This window comes from Pinus tabuliformis, chromosome Q (assembly GCF_031772625.1).
Source record: "Pinus tabuliformis cultivar Carrire ecotype Pingquan chromosome Q, CPIR1, whole genome shotgun sequence".
NCBI classification, from domain to species: Eukaryota; Viridiplantae; Streptophyta; class Pinopsida; order Pinales; family Pinaceae; genus Pinus; species Pinus tabuliformis.
This window is the reverse complement of record NC_142296.1, coordinates 1,377,967,849-1,377,993,641: the sequence shown is the minus strand read 5'-3', so window position 1 is coordinate 1,377,993,641 and position 25,793 is coordinate 1,377,967,849. Positions and strand designations below refer to the sequence as shown.

Below are 25,793 nucleotides of genomic sequence, written 5' to 3'. Positions count from 1 at the left end.
AGCCATTTGACCTACACTTAGAATATTTTGCTTCAGACCTTGAACTAATAATGCATCGACTGCATCAAGTTTGGCTCTATCTTTTCCCAGAACTTTTGCTGGAGCACTATTTCCAAGAATAACCTTACCATCTTTGTTTTTCTTGAGAGACTCAAACTTGTTCTTATCTCCAGACGTGATGAGAGCATCCGTTGTCTATGTACCATTCATCTTCATCTTCAAATGAGAACAGAGCAAGGCCACACTTAATTTGTTCTTCTTCCTTTTGCTTAATATGAGAAGTGCTGGTGGATTCATCTTTCTTCGGTCTTTTGGTAATAATATTCTTGTTTGGTTGCTTGCCATGTTGTCTGTGGAGATCCATTGACTTGTTCTTACATTCTTTTGCTACATGTCCAAACTTGTTACAAGTATAACATCTTACATGACTAGAAAAGGGAGCAGAGGAATCATAATATTTTTGTTTCATATTCCTCCTATTGCAATCAATAGCTTTGTGACCAAATATGTTGCAAGCAAAACAATATCCCTTAAAGAAACTTGAGTACCTGGGAGCTGATGATCTTCCTGTGAAGTGGCTATTTGCTTGAGATCGAAACAATCTGCTTCTACAATTGGCTGCAATATGTCCATAGTTATGACATATAAAACATTCAACATCATTGATCAGAGGAGAGAATCGATTAATGTTTCTATTATTGGGAGAAAATGATTTCCTTTGAAAATTCATCTTCCTTGGATGTTGATTAGGTTGACTTCTTATCTTTTTATCAAGAATTTTAGATTTTGCATTGTTATCCTTCAAGTTCCTTGCACAAGTCTGTGAACTAGATTCTCCTTTTACAGTTTCATGAAAACCAAGACCAGATTTAATGGAGGTCTCCTTTGACAACTAAGAATGTTATCCAAAATCTTAGTACTATCTTGAAATCTCAAATGGTTATCTTTTTCTTCTAATTTGCCTTTTAGAATGTTTACCTCAATCTCTAGCGTTTGGTACTGTTCTTCCTTTTCCAAACACTGCTTCCTCATTCCTTCTTCAACCTTTCTTCCTTCTTCCACTTGATCTTTTAGTTTGATAATCTCTTTCTTTAGCCCATTCTATTGTTCTTCAAATACTTGAAGTAGCTCTTCATTTCGCTTGTTTGAATTTTCAAGATCTGATCTTAGAGAGAATCTCAGCTTCAAGTCCTTCACAATATTGTTTAGATTCTACAACAGTGTTTATCGATTTAACATGATCCCTGTTATCATATGCATACAACTTATTCTTAAGATTGCTAATCCTCTTCAAAGAAAAAACAAGTTTTCTTCTAAAATTAAGTGCTTTTTCTAACCCGTCTTCTTCTGAATCAGTAACTCCATCTGACATAACAACGATTGTTTTATTATCATACTCATCTTCTGAAACAAGATTACCTGTTGGTTTCCTTGATGAACAATCTCCCTTTGTTTTTCTTTCATGGATTTCCTGCAGATTATCCCACACTTCCTTTGCAGTTGCATAATGCATAACCTTCTCTAGTGTTGAATTAGGTATGTTTCCAAAGATTTCATTTAATGCCTGATTATTCTTTTGCAATTCTTCACTTGATGGGGGAGTTTTAGTGCAACAATTACATACTAAGTGCCAAACATCAGATCCAAGGTCCATTAACTTAACCTTCATCTTTTCTTTCCATTCTTGATAGTTAGTATCATTAAGTACAAACATACCTTTGTTGTCCATGTTTACTGACTTGGCTTGATTTGCTGCAGATTCTTCCTAGCCTATGAATGCAGATACTGCCACAACATCAAATGCATCACTATCATTGCTTTCTTGATTTGACCTCTTCCTTTGTATTGCCTTCTTCTTGTGTTTTCTTTCCATTGTCCCTGATCTACTCTCAAGTGGTTAAGCTTCTGTTGGAGTGACCTGCTTTGATACCAATTGTTAAGAAAAATATTGAAAGGGAGGGGGGGGAGGGGAGTGACCTGCGTTGATACCAATTGTTAAGAAAAATACTGAAAGGGGGGGGGGTGAATCATTGTTTTTAACTCACTTTAACTTTTTCATTTCTTATTCTAAATTTTGTACGCTACTGTTCTTCATGCAACCAAAGTATGTATGTGACTCTAGTGAATGCAAACAATGTATATATAGATTACTTAATTTACCATAACTTCCAACAATGAGTTAGCTTAACCATTGCATTGTTAATTCATTAACCATTCAGTATGCAATAAAGAACAGATAAATCACAACACATAAGCAACACACATAGAACACTAGGATTTTAGGTGGAAACCCAATATGGGAGAAAACCACCATTGCCGTTGTCTCTGTCTTCTTATTTTATTATTAAGAAAACTTCATTACATCTTGTACTGACGCAGACTCTTACCAGCACGCAGGCACCCACCCCTAGGAGGCTACAAGCTCGACTCGTTCTCCAGCACCCACTGGAAGGGAGCTACAACCTCGTGATCTTGTTACCGACTCCTACCAAAAGGGAGCTCCTACCCCTTGAACAAATTGACCAACTACCAACTTTGACTCCCTCACTGAAGGCTCCAACCTTCAACACCTCTTTGTGGACCATGTTTCCTAATATTTCATACTGGCTCCACTTGACTCAAAACATCAAAACCTGTAGGCCACCTTTCGTCATATTTTCAAACTGGACCCACGCCCAACATTATGTTCAATACCAAATTGAATATTGAAACTAGACTACAATCATAGAACCAATTGAATCACTGTATCATCAACAACCCAATTACTGAACTGAATCTCAATCAACCGTTACAACTAGATCAAACCAATCCATAACAAATATAAACCATTTAGATCCAGACATCATAGCAAATACACAAAACTCATCAATTGTCATCAACCAGCAGCCCTGCAAACCTTGACCAGATTTAATCTTCAAATTGTATACACCACTGTTTAGAATAAAACCTACGTATATACGTGTTTCCTTTGTATCACACCTGCTTACAGATCTCATATTACTGAACACTAAATCATTAAATCACTGTATCATTGAATGAACCACTGAAACATACATAGATCATTAAACCAACCATAGATCATTGAACCAATCACAGATCACCACATTGTAGCATCATTACGAATCAATATTTCATTCCACATTCAACCCAATCGACATTGTAAGACACAAGTCATCAAGATAGGGACATCATTGATAGATAACAACAAACATAGCAAAGCTCATCAAATGTCATCATTAAGCCGCACTGCAAACCCTAGAACATATACATGACATCCATGAAGCATATCAGCGTATGTACGCGACTACCATGCATAACACCTGCGTACAGATCTCGACATACTGAAAGACATATCTCATAATATATATGCGACCCTATAGAGACAAATCCGCATATGTTCGCGACCATTCAGAAGCAAACCAGTGTACAAATCTTTAATCATTGAAACATACCTTTGCTGCAACCACAACTCACATGTCGTAACCTTTACTGTCACATATTCATATCATAGCATAATTACAACTATAGATCTATCATTGTTAGCAACAAGTATAAACAAATAAAGCCAGTGTATTCATTAGTTTTCACTATACTTTCAGAGCTATCAAATTTGAGCCATCTCTTTGCTCCCTGGTGCACACTTGTTCCAGATCAAATCACATATGAATAACCCATTTCTTGCACACGTAATACCTTGATCTCCATCTCCTTATATAGTTTTAGCCTTAGCCAATACCTAGGTTAATCCCTTGGTAGTATTGTTAGTATTCTTTGATGGGATCAAATAAACATTGCCACAATCATTATTATGGGCCAATACCATGGTAATGATCCTTGGCATCCAGATTACCATGGTTCGGATTCTGTATGCGACTTTTCCTCACAAGGCCTGCGTATGTACGCGACTCTTCTTCACAGGAATCACATATACTTTCTCAAACTTCACTTTTATCATCCATCTGTCACTGCACTGTCCATCAAGTACATCTTTATCTCATCAAATGTTGACATCAAGTACATATTTATCGAGTGGGTTGCCATCAAGGACAACACAGTATCCATAATGCCAACAAGGGCTTGATTAGTAGGTTGAGTGTTGGGATGGCCAAAGGTCAAGGCAAGGAGAAATGTTTCCAATAATGATTTTCAATGAGAACAAGGCACATGAAGCCCTAAAAAATCCCTCAAGTTGAAGCGACAACAAGCTAGGGTTTACCCTAGGGCCAACAACTAGGGCAAGGAAATTTATGGATAAAATTGAAGTGAATGCCTACCAAGAGGATTGATTTTGTGGCAACCAATCATGCCCTTGGCATTTAGACTCTCCAATCCCAAAAATCACCCTTGCCTAGAAATTCGCACTAAGCCCTAGTTTGAGAGCTTAGCCTTAAAGGGGCCAAATTAGGTTAAGAGAAGTTTATGGATAAGAATTGAGTTTGATTACCAACAAAGGAGGCCAATGCCTAGATCCTTGGGAGAATGGAGTCTATGATTTGATTGAATGACCAAAAAGTTGCTAAGGAGGCTGAATTCTTGATGCCCTAGCACCACAAACCATAACAATTACCTATGCAATGGATCAAGGAGCTTTGTGGGAGAGCTAATTTGTTATTCGTTCATTTGTTATTCATGAGTAATGCATGAAATAGTGACATCTAGATACCATCCAATAAGTTTTCAACAAATTACAACACAATAACGAACCCTAGATTCAACATGTTCCATACATTACACATAGAGAAAATAAATATTCGACAATAAGCTCACTTACAATATAACATGCAAAAGATTCCATCCATTGATCCAAGACAATAGCTCCAAAGACAAACAATTTGCTCCAAATGTCAAAATGCATTCATAGAAACCAATTACTCCATAAGACAAGAAGGCCAAATTGCTTAAGGACGCCAAAATTCCAAGTGTGATGTGATGATCATTTGATACAATGAATCATTCCTCTACTTGTATGAGGAATTCGAGTTCCAATTTTAGCCTATTACCCCTTAAAAATCATAAAATAATGTGCTACTAACAAGCTAGGTCATAAGGCAACCTAGTATCCAATGAACAAGCATAACTCTAGCCCACATGTGTGATCCATAGATGAGAGAAATTAGGGCGTCATGCATGTGTGAACCCTTCTAGGGCTAACGTTGAATCTTCTTGGTGCCAAGGTGTGAGTAGGAGCCCTCTAAAATCATCTCCTAAGGGCTAGGTGGCCAAAATGCTCGTCACTGCTCTAATGCTGGGGGCTTTCAAGGTGGTGCTAGCCCTCCCGTGCCTCAAGGTATGAAACTATCCTCCTTTATGCCTTAGATCAACTGCCAAGCCGTCATGAAGTGTCAAATTGGTTGGAGGCATGTTGGGTCTAGGTGAATCATCCCGTAAAAGTCATCAATGTAGGGCAAAGTACTGGAACACTATGGGTGCTGGAGGTGCCCATGGTTGTGTGGTGCTCTACTACAGATTGGAGACCCATGGCTCTCAACGCTCCACCTGTGGATGTCAATATGCTCCTCTAAAAGGCTTGGGCCCCAGTTAAGTTGCCCAAGCCATGGCTGTGGAACCACCTGACAATTACACACAATATCCAGTGCTAGCAACTACATCATTATGTGCATTTAATCATTTTTGCATCTAAGTGGACCAAGCTTGAAAGTAATGGGCAATTTGACAGATCAAATAAGGCTTCCCTTCCAAAATTAAGGCTTTGAATTTGTAATGATGTTACCTCCTTAGGTAACATACTGATTTTATCTCGAAATCACGATTTTTTGGCCTAGTCGATGTTTGCCAATTTTTACCGATTTTTTGATGGTATCTTGATTTTGCCGATGTTTGCTAATTTTTACCGATATTTTCTTGATTTTTACGATTTTTTGGTTTTCTGGACCCTTGCCGATTTTATCCCGATGCCGATGTTCGCAACATTGATTATTGCTCGTAGCTCAAAGGGTTAGAGCCTGCTTTGTATGATGTATAACAGTTCTTACCCCCTCAATGGTGAGTCATCTCTTCCCCACCAGGGGTTGGGACATGCAAGGGTTTCTTCTCATAATATGAAGAGCAACATGTGCTCAGGAATCGGGTGATGGTCATAATGAGTGAGGTAGAGCTCATGCTAGGCTTTTGCTCATGTGCTAATGTACATGTCCCTGCCATCTTTTGCATTTTGATCTTCTTTTGTTGTTGCTTGTTGCCATAATATGCTTTCTCTTATTTTTTTTAGTCGCATTAACCTCCTAGGGCCAAGTTCGGGCCCTACCCAGGTGTGAGGATGTATGGTGCCAAATCCTAGAGAACCTGTTGTAGCTCCTAGAGACAACCCCCGGGTTGAGGGAAGGGTCAGTGCCTAGGACATCTTAGTCTCTCTTGAAAGATAACTCGATGCAACTCAAGAGATGAATAAAAGTGATTTAGGTGGTTGGTTCAATTCCCTTTCACAAAGACAGATTGAATATACACATGAACTATGTATCATTCCAAAGAATAAATGCTTTAGGACTGGTGGCCGACACACAGAGAATGCAGCTTAAACTTTGTCGTTGCAGTAAAGATGGGAAGAGGGAAAGTGAGGAGGGAATTCAGTGCAGAGGGATGGATAAACACAAAATCCTAAGCAACAAATCCCAGCAGAATTATGAAAGAATAAGAAGATGAAAGTGTAGAAATTGTGGAGTGCATTTTAAGGTTTCTAGCTCGATATTTCATGGGTACATTCTGTTACAGCATAACATAGTAAATCTCTGATTTCACAGGTACTATTGCTACCATATAACATAAGTAAATCCATGATTTGTGAGTGAATCCAACAACTTCTATTTACACAATTTCAGAGGAAGAGAAACACATATGAAATGACATACAAAGGAGAACACATATTGCATACCCTAAATGCTTGGAATAACCCAGACTTCTTCATTAATCTTCCAGAATGAATTACATACCATTGGCCCAAACAGGCGAAAATGTGTAGAAACGAAGCAGACTCATGGAGCAAGAAATTCGGACCAAAATTGGAACCTCCTCTGTAAACAGAACTCGAAACCTCTGTAGAGACAAAATTCGGACCCCTAGAATACAAGATTTGGGAACCTTTAAAATGAGTTTCTTCCCCCTATTTATAAGGAGAGGGGAAGCTTGAAACAATAGTTACAAAATATCTCAGCGATGCTCCAGCTGTCTGATCGACTAGTTGTCTCGGCATGCGGAAGCTTTGCTGCCCAAATGATTACCATAGATTTGATTCCTTTTTTAAAATGTAGAAATTACAAAATAACAAAGTTTGGGACAACTTAATGATGACCACGACAAAATATCTCCATGCTAATTCCTGTGATCGCCTCTAATCAGGCCACGTCTCTGCCACGGTGTTCCTATGCATTTACCGATCGATATGCCTGTTGCTTTCTCACTTTAATTGCTTGAATTCGCCACTTTCTCGAGCTGGAAGCAATCAACTGTGGTGGCATTGGCGGTGCCGAGTAACATAACTGCCGACCCATCCATCTTCATACACTCTAGGCCATACTTATCGGAACCCAATATATCTCATAACTCTTTTAAAAGATGGTTACGAAAACACAAAAATCTGATTGCCCTTGGCTCCTCTTGCTTAAGCTCCTTCTTTGTTTCTCAACCATGGGACCACTACCTGTGACCAAAGGTGTAATACATAGGTGCTGCAATATTAGAGCCTTCTATCCTCGTAACTTCATTTGAAATAACCTTCTAAAAACATAAAGTTTCGATGCCTTTCAAGCTCCTCTTCCTGTTTATCCCATGGGACCGGGTGCTGTGAACTCAGGCTCAATGCTTGGGTGCTAAAGCCTTTGGGCCCCTGTCGGGGGCATATCTCCCTTTGTAATTTGTGCATCGCCTTTGGTTCCTTGGATGGCAAGGACCAACTGCCACATTATTTCAGAGCCCCTTCACCATTGGAAGTTTTCAAATTGGAATTAACATTTGGGTTACGAAAACTCCCACTTCCGATGGGCTCACAACTCTCGGTGCTCGGCCCCAGCTCTGCGCCCTTGGTTCTTTTAGGTCTTTGTGACCAAATGCCACATGATTTTAGAGCTCCTTCCATCGGAGGTTCTTCTAATAAAATTTCCGATGGCCTTTCCCTCTGAAATGCTTTATAATGTTTGGGTGCTTGGCCTTGGTCCGAGCCCTTGGTTCTACTGAGTCTTCGTGACCAAGTGCCAACAAATATTGAAGCACCTCTCATCGGAAGACTTTTTGAATACCAATTAAAACAAAGTTACGATGGCCTCTTCCTCTGAAATGCAGACCTCCGAAGTGACATCTTGCTGACGTCCTCATCTCCACGTGGTGTCTCCTGGATAGTGACATGTGTCACCCAGATCTGTACCTTTAGGCCCTCCGAAACACTGAAATCGCTTGCCACATGTCCTTGTCCCGCCACGTCATGCTGATGTAATATGCCCTATTAGCTTCTCGGAACCAACTATTTGCTGCCATGTGTCCAGTTTTGAGGAGAGAGAAAGTGTTAAAATTGGCAAATAGGGCCAAACTCCATGTGGGTATACTTATTCATGGCAGCTGATATTTTTCTTGGATTCCTCTCGTCAAGAGGTGTAGGATTGATCTAAAGATCATCTGATTCTGACATGTATTCATGGAGATATGAATTTATTTGTGTTATGGGACAATTCGTCAAGGTCGGCTAGCAACCAAATTGCCCACACTTGTGCTCAGTGTTTTAGTATAAAAGGAGGTGGCTTGCTAGTCATTTGCACACACACTCTTCTTGTGATCTCTTCCTCTCCACTTGTCTTTGGGTTTTGGTGGGAGGAGAGATCCTAAGAGACAATGCTGCCCTAATGGAGAAGGCTCTACGCTATCATGGAGAAGGCTAAACACTGGTATGAAGCAAGCCCTAACCGCTGGCCTAATGATGCCCTAAACACAGTCATGAAGGCAGAATGCCCTAGCCGTAGGTCTAAAGGGAGTTAAGGAGATGCCCTAGACCTAGTTGCTGTCATGGGTAAGAAGAATCTACGCTGCATAATGAAGCTGCCCTAATACGCTGTCATGGTGAAGCTGCCCTAAAACACAGTCATGGTAAAGTTGTCCTAAACACAGTCATGGTGAAGACCTAAACGCGGTCCCTAAAAGAGATCCCTCATACGCTGTTCTAGGCCGTAGTTTGAGGAGGGTTTTTCATGTGCCCTAACTGCTGTGAAGTGCAAGCCCTAACCGCAATCTTATGTGTCATGTTGGTGCCCTAGACACAGTCCATGGAAGGAACTTATCCACAGTTAAGGAGGACTGTTTAGGAGGATTGTTAGAGGCAGTTTAGGAGGACTGTTAGAGGCAGTTTAGGAGGGCTGTTAGAGGCAGTTAAGGAGGACTTGGTTGCTGTCATAGAGAAGCTCTCCATTGCCTGAATATGAAGCCTAAACAACCATAGCCTAGCTGCTTTGCTAGGCTACAAGGCATAGCAAGCAACTAAGGCTGATAAGTGTAAATAGGTTGCAGCATATTGGATGCTTTATGTACAACATAATGATTACAACAAGCATGGATGAGTGTATGTTTAGGTGCAACACAATGGATAGTATGGTGCAGCACATGCATGGTTGTATTGTCAACATCAACATGGTTGTATTGATAGTATGTTTAGATGCAGCATACTTGGATGAATGCAGCATGATAAATGCAGTGACTGATGTGGGCAACATGGATGCAGTGCATTGCTGCACAATTGTACAACATGGTGATGATGGGCATGTAGATATAGCAGCAACACGATGCATTGCAGCGACTTGTTGATGATGAGTACAACATGATGATGTGGTACTGCTCAGTGATGGGAGCAGCGTAGTGATGAAGAGCAGCTCAGTGATTGGGTGCAACATGATGAGGTGCAACACAGTGATGGGTGCTGAATGGTGATGGAGTCACTTTGGAGGATCAGTTGAAGCAATATGCCGTCACATGAGATCAGATCAACTGCTATGCCTCAAGTGCCATCTTCTTAGAGAAGATCTCTACTCTTATTTAGATAAGTAAAAATGTTGACTTCTGATGTATATGTACTATCTCTCTCTCTGCTGAACTATTGAAGAACATATAAGAAGAATTAATCAAGGGTTTCCCCACATTGGGGTTTGTCCCTGGTTGGCGCCACATCTTGTTTCCTCTTGTCTTTTGCGATTTATGTCTATGTTCTATCTGCATTTTACTATCATGCTAAATGTGATTGCTAATTTGGAATTGATATTGAGCTAATATGGAAAATTGAAGTAAATTTGCTATCAACATAGAACATACCTAAAATTAACATGGAATCAAAGCTGAGGTGAAGATAGAGCCCAAGCAAGAGCGAAAGAGCAATCACGAAAGACTAGTGGAAAAGGACAAAAGGCTCAATGGGTTCCTCATCCCACTTCAAATTCACCAAGGGTGAAGTCGAAGAAGAGAATATTATCCGAGTGGCGCAACAGAAGCATCTAATGGCCTACCTGAAGATCACTTCAATGGGATGTTCGGATCTAAGGGTGGAAGGAAAGGCAGATGCCTTGCTTGCAATAAGTTTGGCCATTATGCAAAGGAGTGTCCGAATGGTAGGGACACATCACTTGATGATGATAACAATCATTCCAGGGACATCTTCAATGACTGGAGGAATGACAGGTAATGCAGGTCATCAAGGAAATGGCCGACTCTTCAAAGAAAGCAAGGAACTCCAGGTATGAAGAATCAAATGTTGTTTCTGATAAGCTAAAGAAGTATTATCTTATATTGGCCCTCTCCACTACTTCTCCTCTAGACTCTTTGGGAATCTGGCTTATTGATAGTAGTGCTTCAAGGCACTTCATCGGATAGAAGGAAGCTCTCTCTAATTTGGTAGAGATTGAATCAATCGTGGAGATTATACTTAGAGTCAATGCCACCTATCCCGGAAAGGGTGTAGGGAATGCTACCCTTCAATTGAATAAGGGTAGCACGATTGATTAACAAGAATTTCTTTATGTACCTGATCTCAAGAAGAACCTGGTGTCCATTTCGGCAATGGAAATCAAAGGTTTCAAGGTGGCATTCATCGATGGAAAGGTACGTGTTTGAAAAAGGAATTTTTCAAGATGCTTTTATTCTTGGGTTCAGGGTTGGCAATTTGTATCAAGTTGCAGGAAGTCCATTGGGGACCATGTCAGTTGACACATCTCTTCTATAGCACTGAAGGTCTGCTTATTATGGGGCCCTACCTGATGTGAGACAGATGGTGATGGGGATGCCTGAATTCAAGAAGAGCATAGAGGTACATGTCTGAGATGTACCAAAGGAAAATCTTACAAGGGGACCATTCCCCTCATGTAGCAAGTCCACAGGTTTGGAACAACCAGAGGGGTTTGAGATTCATGATCGGGAGTCTCATGTATGCAAGTGGAAGAAAGCCCTCTATGGCTTGAAGTTAACACCCCACACTTGATATGAGAGGATGGATAGCTATCTAATGAAGTTGAGATTCACTAGGAGTGAAGTCGTTCCAAACCTTTGCTTTGAGGTTGTGGATGCTAGAACTCTCATACTGGCACCTTATGAGGACGACCTCTTTCTAACAGGTGCAAACCCTCTCATTTGCAAAAGTAAGAGGGAGTTGGATTCCGGATTTGGAATGATGAACTGCAAGCCCATGACTACCTCGATGAAGCCTAACTTTAAGAAGTTATGTGGTAGTGATGTCGGACCTGATTTTAGAAATGCCTCTGAGTTTCATAAACTCATACTAGCATTGATGTTCTTGGTGAACTCTCGTCTGGATATATGTTTTGCTGTTAGCATGCTGAGACCATATATGGTTGAGTCTCACTGGATTGGTGCCAAGAATAATTTGAGATATCTTCAGGGCACAATCTCTCATGGATTGAGATACATTGCTGGAAATGTGAAGCTACATGATTATTCTGATGTTGATTAGGCAGGCAGTGTGGAGGATCGCAAGAGCACTTCTAGGTGCTGGTTCTCTTTGGGTTCTGCTTCGATATCCTGGATGAGCAGGAAGCAGAAGTCGGTTGCTTTGAGCACCGATGAGGCCGGATACATAGCAGTGAGTATGGCCTCCTATGAAGCTGTTTGGTTGTGGAAGCTCTTCAGTGAGCTGTTTGGACACGTGCTGGATACCGTCGTGATCTTCTGTGACAACCAGAGGGGGATTCAATTGTTGAGGAATCCCGTGTTCTATGATCGCTCCAAGCATATAGACATCAGGTACCACTTTATCAGGGATATGGTACACCGAGGAGCAAGAAGGCTCCATTGCATTGGGACTAATGTGTAGGTCGCCGATATTCTATCAAAGCCCCTAGGAAAGGTCAAATTCTTGACTTTCCGAGAACGACTAGGAGTCGTGGAGAGACTCTCTCCTAAGGGTCCTGTATGATATGGACATTGAACTCTGGGAGCTTTGGGGGGGGGGTTGGGGGTACATCGTGGAGCGATGAACAACCATAGGGTGTGTGGTTCAGCCTTCCCCTAGTGGTCTGCTATGTAGACAGGATGAGTGGTTCATCCTTCTCATGCCGAGACACAGTCATAGGGTGAGTGGTTCAGCCTTCCCCTAGTGATTTGTTGTGTACAGGGTGAGTGGTTCAGCCTTCCCCTGGGATACCCCTGGCGACATGTAGGCAGGATGAGTGGTTCATCCTTCTCCTGTTGAGACATCCTACCCATGCAGTCTGGGACTCATGGGAAGTACCTCTCATCTGGCCAATGAGTAGGGAAATGAGGATAGGGACCATAGTAGTACCGATGGACGCATCATGTTACTACCGTACTCCCTATGCTAGGATGATATTGATATGGGATCAATTGGAACTGACTTCGGGTCAGTAAGAGTGATATAACTCACTCTCTTTTGGAACTGATTTCGGATTAGTAAGAGTGGTATGACACACTCTCTTTATTGGAACTGACTTCGGGTCAGTAAGAGTGGTATGAGACACTCTCTTTTATATGGGACTGACTTCGGGTCAGTAGAGGATGGTATGATACATTCTCGATCACTTCTTCTTCTTCATAGTTCAGCAGAGCAGTGCAGGGCACTGATGGCAGAGATAGTACAGTCTGGTAGATGGATTAGCAGATGGAGTTCTCCCTAGTTGAGAGGGAGTGTTAAAATTGGCAACTAGGGCCAAACTCCACGTGGGTATACTTATTCATGGCAGCTGATATTTTTCTTGGATTCTTCTCACCGAGAGGTGTAGGATTGATCTAAATATCATCCGATTCCGACATGTATTCATGGAGATATGAATTTATTTGTGTTATGGGACAATTCGTCAAGATCGGCCAGCAACCAAATTGCCCACACTTGTGCTTAACGTTTTAGTATAAAAAGAGGTGGCTTGCTAGTCATTTACACACACTCTTCTTGTGGTCTCTTCCTCTCCACTTGTCTTTGGGTTTTGGTGGGAGGAGAGATCCTAAGAGACAATGTTGCCCTAATGGAGAAGGCTAAACGCTGGTATGAAGCAAGCCCTAACCGTTGGCCTAATGATGCCCTAAACACAGTCATGAAGGCAGAATGCCCTAGCTGCAGGTGTACAGGTAGTTAAGGAGATGCCCTAGACCTAGTTGTTGTCATGGGTAAGAAGAAGCTACGCTGCATAATGAAGCTTCCCTAATACGCTGTCATGGTGAAGCTGCCCTAATACGCTGTCGTGGTGAAACTGCCCTAAAACGTAGTCGTGGTGAAGCTGCCCTAAATGCAATCATGTAAAGCTGTCCTAAACACAGTCATGTTGAAGAGCTAAACACTGTCCCTAAAAGAGATCCTTCATACGTTGTTCTAGGCCGCAGTTTGAGGAGGGTTTTTCATGTGCCCTAACTGCTGTGAATTGCAATTCCTAACCGCAGTCTTATGTTTCATGTTGGTGCCCTAGACACAATCAATGGAAGGAACTTATCCGCAGTTAAGGAGGACTGTTTAGGAGGACTGTTAGAGGCAGTTTAGGAGGACTGTTGGAGGCAGTTTAGGAGGGCTGTTAGAGGCAGTTAAAGAGGACTGTTAGAGGACTTGGTTGCTGTCATAGAGAAGCTCTCCACTGCCTGAATATGAAGCCTAAACAACCATAGACTAGCTGCTTTGCTAGGCTGCAAGCCATAGCAAGCAGCTAAGGCTGATAAGTGTAAATAGGTTGCAACATATTGGATGCTTTATGTACAGCATAATGATTACAACAAGCATGGATGAGTGTATGTTTAGATGCAACACAATGGACATTATGGTGCTGCACATGCATGGTTGTATTGACAATATGTTTAGATGCAACATACTTGGATGAATGCAGTGACTGATGTGGGCAGCATGGATGCAGTACAATACTGCACAATGGTACAACATGGTGATGATGGGCATGTAGATATAGCAGCAACACGATACATTGCAACAACTTGTTGATGATGAGTACAACATGATGATGTGGTACTGCTCAGTGATGGGAGCAACATAGTGATGAAGAGCAACTCAATGATTGGGTGCAACACAGTGACGGGTGCAGCATGATGATGAGGTGCAGCACAATGATGGGTGTTGCATTGTGATGGAGTCACCTTGGAGGATCAGTTGAAGCAGTATGCCTTCACTTGAGATCAGATCAGCTGCCTCATGTGCCATCTTTTTAGAGAAGATCTCTTCTCTTATTTAGATAAGTAAAAATGTTGACTTCTGATGTATATGTACTATCTCTCTCTCTCTACTGAACTATTGAAGAACATATAAGAAGAATTGATCAAGGGTTTCCCCACATTGGGGTTTGTCCCTGGCTGACGCCACATCTTGTGTCCTATTGTCTTGGGTTGTCTTCTACGATTTATGTCTATGTTCTGTCTACATTTTACTATCATGCTTAATGTGATTGCTAATTTGGAATTGATATTGAGCTAATATGGAAAATTGAAGTAAATTTGCTATCAGCATAGAACATACCTAAAATTAACAGAAAAGGAGGGTCCCTAGGGTCCTTGGTTTTGCGCTAGTTTCCTTTGTACTTTCGTGTCCAAGCAACAGTCTGTATCGGAAGCCCTCTTCATCAGAACTTTTTCCGAAAGAGTTCTGATGCTTTCAACCTCCGATATTCCTTCTTAGCATTTAGGTGCTCCGGCCAGCATTGCGCCCTTGGTTCTTTTAAGTCTTTGTGACCAAGTACAAGCGTATATCGAAGCCCCTCTCATCGGAAGATTTTAAAAAAGGAATTAAAAGTAAGTTCCGATGGCGACCATCCTCCGAAATGCAGACCTTCGAAGTGATGTCATGCTGACGTCCTCATCTCCATGTGGCGCCTCCTTAGTAGTGACACGTGTCACTCATATTTGCCCATTTAGACCCTTAAAAATGCCAAAATTGACTGACACGTGTCCCCCATGCCGTCATGTCACGCTGACATGATAAACCATGTTTGCTTTTCGGGACAAATCACCAGTTGCCAAGTGTCTTCTTCGGAGGAGAGAGAAAAGGTCATGGGGTCTTTGGATTTTCAAAAGTCTCCTTTGTATTTCCCTTTCCTCCAAGATTTTAGCGCTTTCCAAAAAGGTGTATTTGTTAAGGAGTTCCGAAACTCAGATGTTTCGATGACATATGCTCAGAGGTCCCGCTGTGTTCTGCGCCCCTTGGTCCTTTGGAACCCTTGGCGATCGAGTGCTAGCTTAAATCAGAGTGTCTCTTCATTGTAAGTTTTTCAAAGGAATTAAAAAGAGTTCCAATACTCCGAAAAATTGACCTCCGATGTGCCTTCCTGCCAGCCTTCCCGATATTGGGCTCCGATGTGATCGGGTCCCGAAATTCCGGCGTCCCTTTGGATTTCAACTTTCCTTTTGGATTTAAAACTTAGGCTTTTGATTTTTGCCTCCTCCTCGTGATTTCAGCCTCTGATATTTGCTCTCCTCTTTGGCCTTTTTGCACTCAGGCTCTCCCTTTTTTGGCCACCATTTGACATCATTGCAAAAAGGTGTAATAAGTGACAACAGTGGCTCCAACTCGGGACAGTGCCTTATTGGCAAAGTGCTGAGAACCTGCATACTAGTAGCCAATATGTACAATGGGTGAAAATGGACCTCTTTAGTGCTGGAAGTAAAGCTTGAGAAACTGCCCATTCACAGGCATCTCAAGCACTTCACCATCCAAGTTTTCCAGCAAGAAAGTATTGTTCCCCTTTGCCTTAGCAATCTTGAAAGGCCCAAACCATAAGGGATCGAATTTTCCATGTTTTCCTTTATCTTCTCATCTGACATCCCACCTGAGCACCAAATCCCCTGGCTATAAGGTTCTGTCTTTTGCCTTTCTGTCAAACAAAGCCTTCATCTTTTCCTGATATTGAATCAGATTCTGAGTCACCTCCCCCTTGGTTTCTTGAAGTTCTACTAGTTGATTGATCCTCCTGGTTAGAGAATTTGGCTCTTCATCAACATCCTGTAGAATTTTGGCCACTGACATTGCTAGTTGTATAGGGAAAATTGCAGCTTTCCCATACACTAATTCAAAAGGAGATTTTCCAATTGACCTCTTGGTAGTAACTCTATTTGCCCATAAAGCAAACTTCAGTTGTGAGTCCCAGTTTTTCTGATTTTCTGATATTGTCTTCTTAAGAATCCTTACCAAGGTTTTATTTGATGATTCAGCCAATCCATTTCCCTGTGGATAGTAGCTAGTGGAGTGACCCACAATGATGTTATACTTCTGGCAGAAGCTCAGAAACTTGGCAGATTTAAAAACTTGAGCATTATCAGTGATAATATTCCTTGGGCAACCGAACCTAGCAAGGATATTTTCCTCCATGAATTTGATAACCACGACATCGGTTGCATTTCTAGCTGGGACTGCTTCCACCCACTTAGTGAAGTAGTGGCTGTAAGAATCCACTTGTGCTGACCGTTGGAGGGTGGGTGTATTTCCCCAATGAAGTCTAAACCCCACTGTCTGAAAGGTTCTTCAACAAAAACAGGGATTAAAGGAAAAGGTGCTAATTTCTGCTTTTCAGCAAACATTTGGCACTTCTCACAGGCCTGAACATATGCATGTACCTCACCAAACAACTTGGGCCAATAGAAACCTGCTTTGAGAATTTTATGGCCTTTATAGCTCTCCAACTATAATCCCCCCCCACACACAATTATGGAACTCATCCATCACTTTATGGATCTCTTCTTCAACCAAGCATAAAAGAAAAATCCCCACTGGGTCTTTCCAATATAGTTGGCCATTTGAAATGACAAACTTTTGGGCTTGTAGCCTCAAAGCCTTGTATTTAACTTTATCAAAATTGACTGGACAACTCAGAAAAAGTAAATAGTGGATTATATGTTTATACCAGTGAGACACGAGGTACTTCATTTGGATTTTCTGTGTTGCAGTCTTGACCTTATTCTGCTCCTCTTCTCTTCAGCTTTCTTCTTCCTCTGTCAGTAAATTTATACCCAAGGCTTGGCAGTTTGATTCAGACAAGATTTTAGCTAATCTCTGCCCCTTGATCAGCTTCGTGGGTTTGATCTCCATGTCGTATTCTTGGATTTTAGCAATCCATTTACCTCTTTTTCCCTCACAGTCCCCTTGTACCAGAATGGTCAGTTGAACCTAAAGAAGGGAGGTGGAAAGATTAACCCACTGGAAAGAGATTCCCTCCACACGAAGTAAATGCTGGGACAGAGATTCCCTCCACACCAAGTAAATGAACTAATGAGATCCCACTGGACTAGGCTGAAAGATTAACCCCCATATAAGGTGAGGGAACAAAACGATGGTCAAAGCCCATCTTCCTTCCAAGTTACCCCATAATCCATGCCAAATGCCCAAAATACAACCAAACATAAGCACCCGATTGCAAAATGAATAAAAAGTACCTTTTGATTGGAAGCCCACCTTCCAATGTGCGCTCTTGCCACATGGGTGAGGAAACATATGATTGATGTAGGCGGCGGAGATATGAATGGCACATCATCATCAGCTACTAGTGGCTGTCAGGGGCTGCTGGCTGCCAGTTGAAGCTATGAAAGGAGAAAAATTTCTCCTATGTGGTCACCAACCAAGTGAGGAAACATATGACTGATGCAGGCAATGGAGATATGAATGGCACATCATCATTGGCTACTAGTGGCTGTCAGGGGCTGCTGGCTGCTGGTTGAAGAGATGAAAGGAGAAAAATTTCTCCTATGTGATCACCCACTTTTGGTGGGTAACATGCCCAAAGGGGTACATAGGGAAACTTCCTCCTGAGTTTCTTAGTCCCAGAAATGTGGGAAGCATGGATGGTGCACCCTCCATTTGGGTGAAGTCATTCCCTTGTGACACTAGATTCTTTTTTGTTGGAAATATGGACCCAAACATCTGGTGAATGCCACATTAAAGATGACTCAAATCTTTTGACTTTATCTTTTTGTCCTAGTTCAATTCAGAGTCTGAAGCTGCAAACACCTGTTCTCCTTTTTATCATTTGTTTTCGTCGTTACTCATTCCTACTTTCTAGGATTCTAATCATTTTTATTATTTTCTATTGCTTATGGTACGCCTTTTTGGTTTTTTTCATGAAGGAATTCTCACAGAATATTTATTGCATCACTACTTACTGTGTTTAATTGGTAATGCTTCAGTGTAAAGCTATTAGGGTGAAAAGTGAAAACCACGGTAATACATAAAACTGATCTGTTTTTTTTGGGCAAGAAACCTGAGCAATGGAATAAAACAGTGTTAAGTGTGACTCTAGCTATGATACAATATGCCGTGAACAGTATTTTCCTTAGCTATAGCCATTTTATTTTTTTACATGTATTTTTTGATGACTTTGGACAGGGATTGGCCTTGTGTGCAAACTTGAAATGGCTTTCAGTCGCAGGAAATTGTCTTCAAAGCTTAAAAGGAATTGAAGGTTTATCCAAGATGACTGTGAGTGGTGTTAATCTTTTCCTGAATTATTTGACTTGTTTCAGTCTTAGTACGTTTCTCATATGTGCTTTTGAAATAAGAAAGCTGTCTTATGTCTCATGGTAATGAGCAAGCAATGTTTCCAGAAATAACTCTCCTTTATTTTGACTTTTGGTAGGGTTGTGAGGTACACAATATTGTTTGTAACTTGCATTACATTTCAATTTTCCCTATTTGATAGGTAATGGCTTCTTGCTTCAATAGTTGGCCCCACTTCCCCTTACGTATCATTGTTGCAACTACCTTACTATCCTTGATCTAAATGCCACAGTTAAGCAGTATCTATTTTGTCAGTCACCCAATACTTGCACCTAGCCTATCCGCTTCAACTATATTAGCATGGGGAGTACACCTCCTGGGCTTTGTACCCTGGTCATTGTCATTATAACTTTTCCTACTTACTATGAGCCCACTGCTTGTTGGAAAAGTTATATTGCATTTCAGGACATAGCTGACAACAATATTGAAAGGAATTCGTATTTTATTTTGTTATGAGTTAGATTCTTTGCTCATTTTCCATCTTGTGTTCCTTCTTTTCGACATACCTTTTGACTATTTTGCAGTGGCACGCTTGTGCCTAAGCCCTTTTACATTTTTCTCCACGATGGAGGAATGAATTGGGATCAGATACCTTTAATGGCCAAGAGATGTTGTAATCATAAACAAACTAGACAATCAAGCAGGAAAATAGTTGTTCTTTGATAATCATTTCAACTTCTATGTGATCCAGGTATTACAAGAAGGAAACAAGATGCATTTTGTGATCATGGATTTTTATTCTAGAATTGCTTATAGCTTGTCAGAGTAGTTTAATGCTCTTTGTGATAGTTCCATAGTTAGTTTTTGCTCCAAAATTTGTCTCTAGATTATGAAATTAAAAATATATTTTCATTTTGCATAGACACCACCCCTACTATGACTGGGGCAAGTTGTGACAATTGATCATGTACTTGCACGGGAACCTTCTTGACCTGTATAAGATAAGATGAGATAAGTTTATTAATATCCAACAAATGACCACAGGTATGTCAATGAGATTGCACAATACGTAAGTGTTAATACAAAGTGGGAGTGCAAATGCTACTCCTATAAAAGTAAGAATTGGTGCTACCCTAAAAGATCTAAGCATGCTATCACAATGTTAACTCGGACTCATCGATATCTTATTTCATGTGGTGATGATTTACTGTCCCCTGGGACCAAGAAGGTCTTTTGGAAAACTGAAGGGAATTAGATTAAATATTCTTCAAAATTCATTTCCATATTTGAACAATTGCAGAAATGAAAGTACAAGATCATCACCGTTTTCATAAGTGAGGAGGTCCTTTTTATGCCTAACTTGCCCATGCAAGTTCAAATGTTGAATTCAACACTTTCATGATAACATCTTCTTGGTTCTAGTGTTTGAGATCGGGGCGACTTCTTTCAAAATTTTCTCATTTACGCTGGGGGATGCCATAGTCAACACTTTAGTTTAGACATCTTCAAACCTCAGTGCTATTTTTAAATAGGGTTCCCATGCACCTGTATGACATGCAGTGCTTGGTGCATGCATGGAAAGAAGAAGGTTTCAAAAGGGTAATTTCAGGTTTTAGGAATGTTGTCACAAAATCCAATTGTTATTTTTTTTGTTTCTCCAAACTAAGATTTGATATACTATTCCAATAAAAATTATTCCTAGATTCTTAAACTCGAAAGATAAAATATTTTCCAGATCTGATTTTATGAACAGCAATACACTGAGTTCCAAAACATTAAAATGCAGTGGAAATAGAAACCATCTACACAAAAATTTTGACACAGTGATTTACCCTAGAAACCCTGATGGGGAAAACCATCGTTCATTTCTTTTCCTACCTCTTTTTCTCTCCTCCTTTGCAATTTTGGAAATCTCTTTGACATTGGTGGTGTTTAGTATTTACTCCCAAAGAAGGGGATGTTGGGTTCTTACCTCGAATCTGAGTGTTCTGCTTTTCTTTACTCTCGATGAACACATTTTTTAGGAGTTGTAACCGCTTTTCCGTGATGGAGTTAGTATCTTTTCACTTCCTTGTTTCTGCTGTGCCTTGTAGATCTAGTTCCCCAAGTTCGTATTTCCATTGATGATTATAGCAGTGGATAGGTACGTAACATAGGCTAAGTGTCAAGGATGTAGGACTCACCAAAACCTCTGTAGGTAGTTGCGTGATTTCTTGAGTAATTGACTTTTATGTTTCTTTCCCAACTCTAACTTATGAAAAGCACATTGATTAATTAATTATTTAACATTGGCTATTGTGCTAAGGTTTTCTAAAGAAAAATGAATTATTCACTTCAGTGAATTAGATCTAATATCCACTGTTGATCTCAAGTGGGTTAGGATTTAATCCTAGCCATCCTTCACTTTGGAGATTATGGTTAGGGATTTAGCTCAATAAGAAATTATAAAAGAAAGCATAAGGAGAGGAGGAAGACACATCGTATCATTGAGAAAGTGATTTTGTCAAGTGTAGAGTGAGAGATCCAGGGCTAAGGAAGAAGAAACATTTCAATAGTAAATTCTTGAGAAGGAAACTTGTGGAGGTCAAGTTACTGAGTACCAAATTTGTTGAGGGCCGAGATATAGCTTGCACAAGTTGAGGGCTTACGCAGGGAAGCCATATGATTTACGGCTTGGCTTGGCTTGGCTTGAGTGAGTTGTCCAGTGAATGGGTTGTATGGGGGCGGTTAGGAGAGAGGAAAGCAGAATTTGCAGATTGGGATTCTTCAGCGGGCTGAGTTTTCTAAGGGGTTGAGTTTTTCCATGTTCTATTTGTTGAAGTTTGTGATAGCTTCAGAAAGTCTTCTACATAGGCTTGGTGTCTTAGCATGTGGAAGACATTATTTGCCTCTTCTAGGTGCTTGGTTGGTGGAGTAAGTGATTTATGTCTTCTTTCCTAAGTGTGCTTGGTTGGTGGAGTAAGTGATTTATGCCTTCTTTCCTAAGTCTTAACTTAGGAAAAATACAATAATTAAAGTCAATTAATTATTGTGGACAATTGTCACTTTCTAAGGATAATAATTTAATTATTTAAGTGACTTAGAAATAATCTCAACTGTTGATCTCCTAGATGTTTTGGAAGAGAGATTAGGGTTAGGAACTTGGTCTCAATGAAGATTATAAGGGAGGCCTAGTGAAGAGGTGAAGACACACATAACTCAAGTGAGCGAGTCATCACGAAGAGAGCAATTTTCTCTAGTGTGAGTGGCTCAGTGCACTGGAGCGCAGAGAAGGAGACATGCAAGTGGATTGAGGGCGAATCCAGGACGCTGAGTGGAGGGAATTGCAAGGTTGAGTTGCGAGAGGGAGATTGATTTGATCTGGAGGAAGTTGAATTGTTGGAGGGCCGAGTTTTCCCTAGTGCGCAACAGTGGCATGCAAGGAGGGCGTAGGTCGATTTTGTTGGTTGATTATTTGGGCCGATTTCTTTCGGAGGTTGATTTCGTAGAAGCAGAATTCCTTGGGCTGAATTCATTCTGTGGGAGCCGAGTTATAGGTTTCAGATATTGTATTTCTCCTTGTATCTTTGTGTGTCGAAAACCTAGATTTTCTAGATTAATAGATGACGAAGAATTGTTGTGGGTGAATTATTTTTTGCAATGTGTGATTGATCTCTCTGATTTAAATTCCGTTGCATATATTTATTTCTAGAAGTTAAAAATACCAGTGATTTTATTTTTGAGTAATTCAGTGTTTACTTGAGTAAATAAATAAATTGCCGTGAGAAAATAATTTTGGCTGGTATTCAAAATTTAACACCATTGATGTATAAAATTTTGTAATTCTCTATGGGCCGATTTCCTTGTAAGGGAGCCCTCATTATTTTGAGAAATTAAAATGAAGGATAATTGGAGAGTTTATATTTGTTGTGTGATTGATTTCCTATTTGTGCTTCTGCTGCTAATTTTATGAGTTAAAATACCAGTGTATTTTATTCGGTAATTACATAAAATAATTTACTGGTTTTAAAAATTTCTTGGAATATAGTCATATCTAGTATTAGAAATTAACATTTCCTTTACGTCTTATGAGGCTCCTATTTCCTCTCCCCCAAATATCATTTCTTCATTTCCTTCTGTATAGATATAGTCATTCTCATTATCAACTTTCCTTCTTTTGTGGTGTTCCTTAAGATCCATAATGTTGCCTTTAATTGTCTTCTGGTGTTCAGGGATTTAGATCAAGACTGTTTCTTTCCTTTTCTCCTTCAAAATCCTTGGATAAGACTTCAAAACTATTGCTTCTCTTGCTTCCTTTTGTATTTCACTATGTTATTGGTTTTTTAATGGGCTTTTTTTATTTATCACCTTCTCAAAACCATCAACATCTTTCTCTACAGATACCTTAGTAGGAGTTGGTGGTGCATTTAAGGGATAATCATGAAAGTGATGGCCATGTTCATGACATTTTCGACAGTGAAATGGAATGTGCTCATAATCGATGGTTTGGATCAACTTTCCTTCTTTGGTGCTGTTCCTTAGGATCCATAATGCAACCTTTAATCATCTTCTAGTGTTCTGGGATTTAGGTCAAGACCTTTTCTTTCCTTTTATCCTTCAAAATCCTTGGATAAGACTTCAAAACTATTGCTTCTCTTGCTTCCTTTTGTATTTTGCTGTGTTATTGGTTTTTTAATGGGCTTTCTTTTATTTATCACCTTCTCAAAACCCTCGACATCTTTCTCTAGGGATACCTTAGCAAGAGTTGGTGGTGCATCTAAGGGATAATCATGAAAGAGATGGCCACGTTCATGACATTTTCGGCAGTGAAATGGCATGTGCTCATAATCGATGTTTTGGATCTAATTCGAGTTCTTGTAGCTTAAGAAAATGGATTTTGGCAGGGCTTGTGAGACATTCATGTAAACATAGATGTGAGCGTAAGAGGTGTAGTGACCTTTGGTGACTTCAAATATCTTGACAAAGGAACCCAAGGTATTGCCTAACCATTATAGGATTTTTCGCATCCCAGAATTATTGCAACAAAGAATACGAACGAATGTAGACTAGAGATTTTCAATGACTTGAAGGATCAATGAATCACAAGTCATTCTTAAAGGCCATTCTCAATGACTTGCCCTTGATCCTTCAAGTTGGTAAATATGGCTGTGAAGAAACCCTTTGAGCCTAAATTTAGATCCACATACCCTTCTGGTTTCCATCTTGTATTGATATACCAAATTAGGGCCCTCTTAGATGGTTAAATTCCCATAGACTTACCTATAATTGCATGATTTTGCGTGTACAAAGTATATTCATTGATTCTAGGTGAAGTAATATCATACTTTGATGTTTTGATCGGCTTGGGTATGAATTTTTTGATGCACATTTCCACAATATTCTCCTTAGTGTTCTGCTTTGAGTCACCTGAGTCTCTTGTTTGTGTATCAGAGTTTCTTTCCATTCCCTCTCCTCATTGGATCTTTGTTGCTTTATCTTGTTCATTATGCAATGGTTGCTAGTGAGGATTGTGATCGTCCCATACCAAAACATCGTGGAAGGAGGGAGCAACACCCACCCATCGTTTGATCTCCATTGCAAAGAACTATATCAAAACCTAGATCCTTACCTTCTCAAACCCTAGCTCTCTCTCGTTTTTAGCACCAATTTCACTAGTTGCTTATGTTAATGTTCAATAGTGTCATTCTTAAACAATGTTTTATTTTGGTGTTCCATTGGGATGCATCCCTAGGGTGGGGGGTGTGCCCTCTACATTTGCCATGCTCTAGGGAGGGGGGACACTGTAATGTTTTCGAGAGATTAATCACTCAAAAGACGAAGTAGCCTATCGATCCCCATAGGCTATAGTCCTTGATAAAGGGGAAAACCCCAAAATACCCAATGTTTGGGAAAGTTTTGGGGCAACTGGGGAAAGAAACCCAAAGTTGGGGTTTGGTGTGAATTTTACTCAATCAATTAAGGAGAGAATCACCTCTAGAAATCTGTAAATATAAGAGGGTTGTATTCATTTGGATCATCATTAATTTGGATCATTTTATCTCCGTTTTCTTTGAGCTTGAAGCTTTGAGGGTTTTAAGACCCCTTCTTTCTACTAATTTCGGTGGTGAAAGAGTCCACCCTAGTTAGTTCTTCTTTTTCTATTTTCTTACTTTGTTTTGGCACAAGTAATTGAAGAAGTCTCTGGTTCAATGAATCATTAACAAGTTAACAAGTTGAGCAAATCTATTCTAAGGCAACGTCCATCTAAAGCAACTAATTTGAATTCAACCCTAAGGCTAAACGAGTTGTTTAAGGTCAGAAACATAGCAGACTTTTGTGAAAAATTGTTCTTGAAGTTACATGAATTTGCTCTGTGATAAATTGGATGGTTCTCTGAGGTAAGACACGTAGCTTGAAGACTAGACGAAATTCTTTTACCTCTCTGTGACAGATCCACATGGTCTTGTAGCCTTCCTGAAATAGGTTGAAGTCCAAGAAGTAATTTTTTGATGACAACCGAGGGTCCCTGAAGAGAATTAGTGGGTAGATCTGAGTTTCTTAAGGTATTTTTTTGTGTAAGCTTGGTTGTACTTCCATTTTCTATTAATTATCTATAAGTAGATAACAAAATATATCTGGTGGCCTCAACCTGCCCGAAGGAAACTAGGTCTGTTGGCCATCGATCAGCATCAAAAGCTGTCCAAAATTTAAAGAGTTTGATCCTTATTTTCCATGTTAATTTTGCGACTGTATCTATTATATACTTAATGCTTTTCTTAATGTTTGACTTGTAAAGTAAATGCTAATCGTCATAATAACAAAAATTAACTTTCTACTACTTTGCATTAGTCATCAGATGACTCGACAGGGGCCGGCTCCTTGGCACTTGACCCAG

General features: G+C 40.2%; 1 protein-coding gene across 3 annotated transcripts in view; it reads left to right on the top strand.

The window, feature by feature from the left end:
- Positions 1 to 25,793, top strand: part of LOC149225074 (Leucine-rich repeat (LRR) family protein) — a 154,361-nt gene that overhangs the window by 26,781 nt on the left and 101,787 nt on the right. For all 3 annotated transcript variants that reach the window (XM_089386441.1, XM_089386442.1, XM_089386440.1), the window contains exon 3: positions 18,809 to 18,901. In XM_089386441.1, the coding sequence (XP_089242567.1) occupies positions 18,809 to 18,901 (93 nt within the window). The remainder of the gene's footprint in view (positions 1 to 18,808; positions 18,902 to 25,793) is intronic.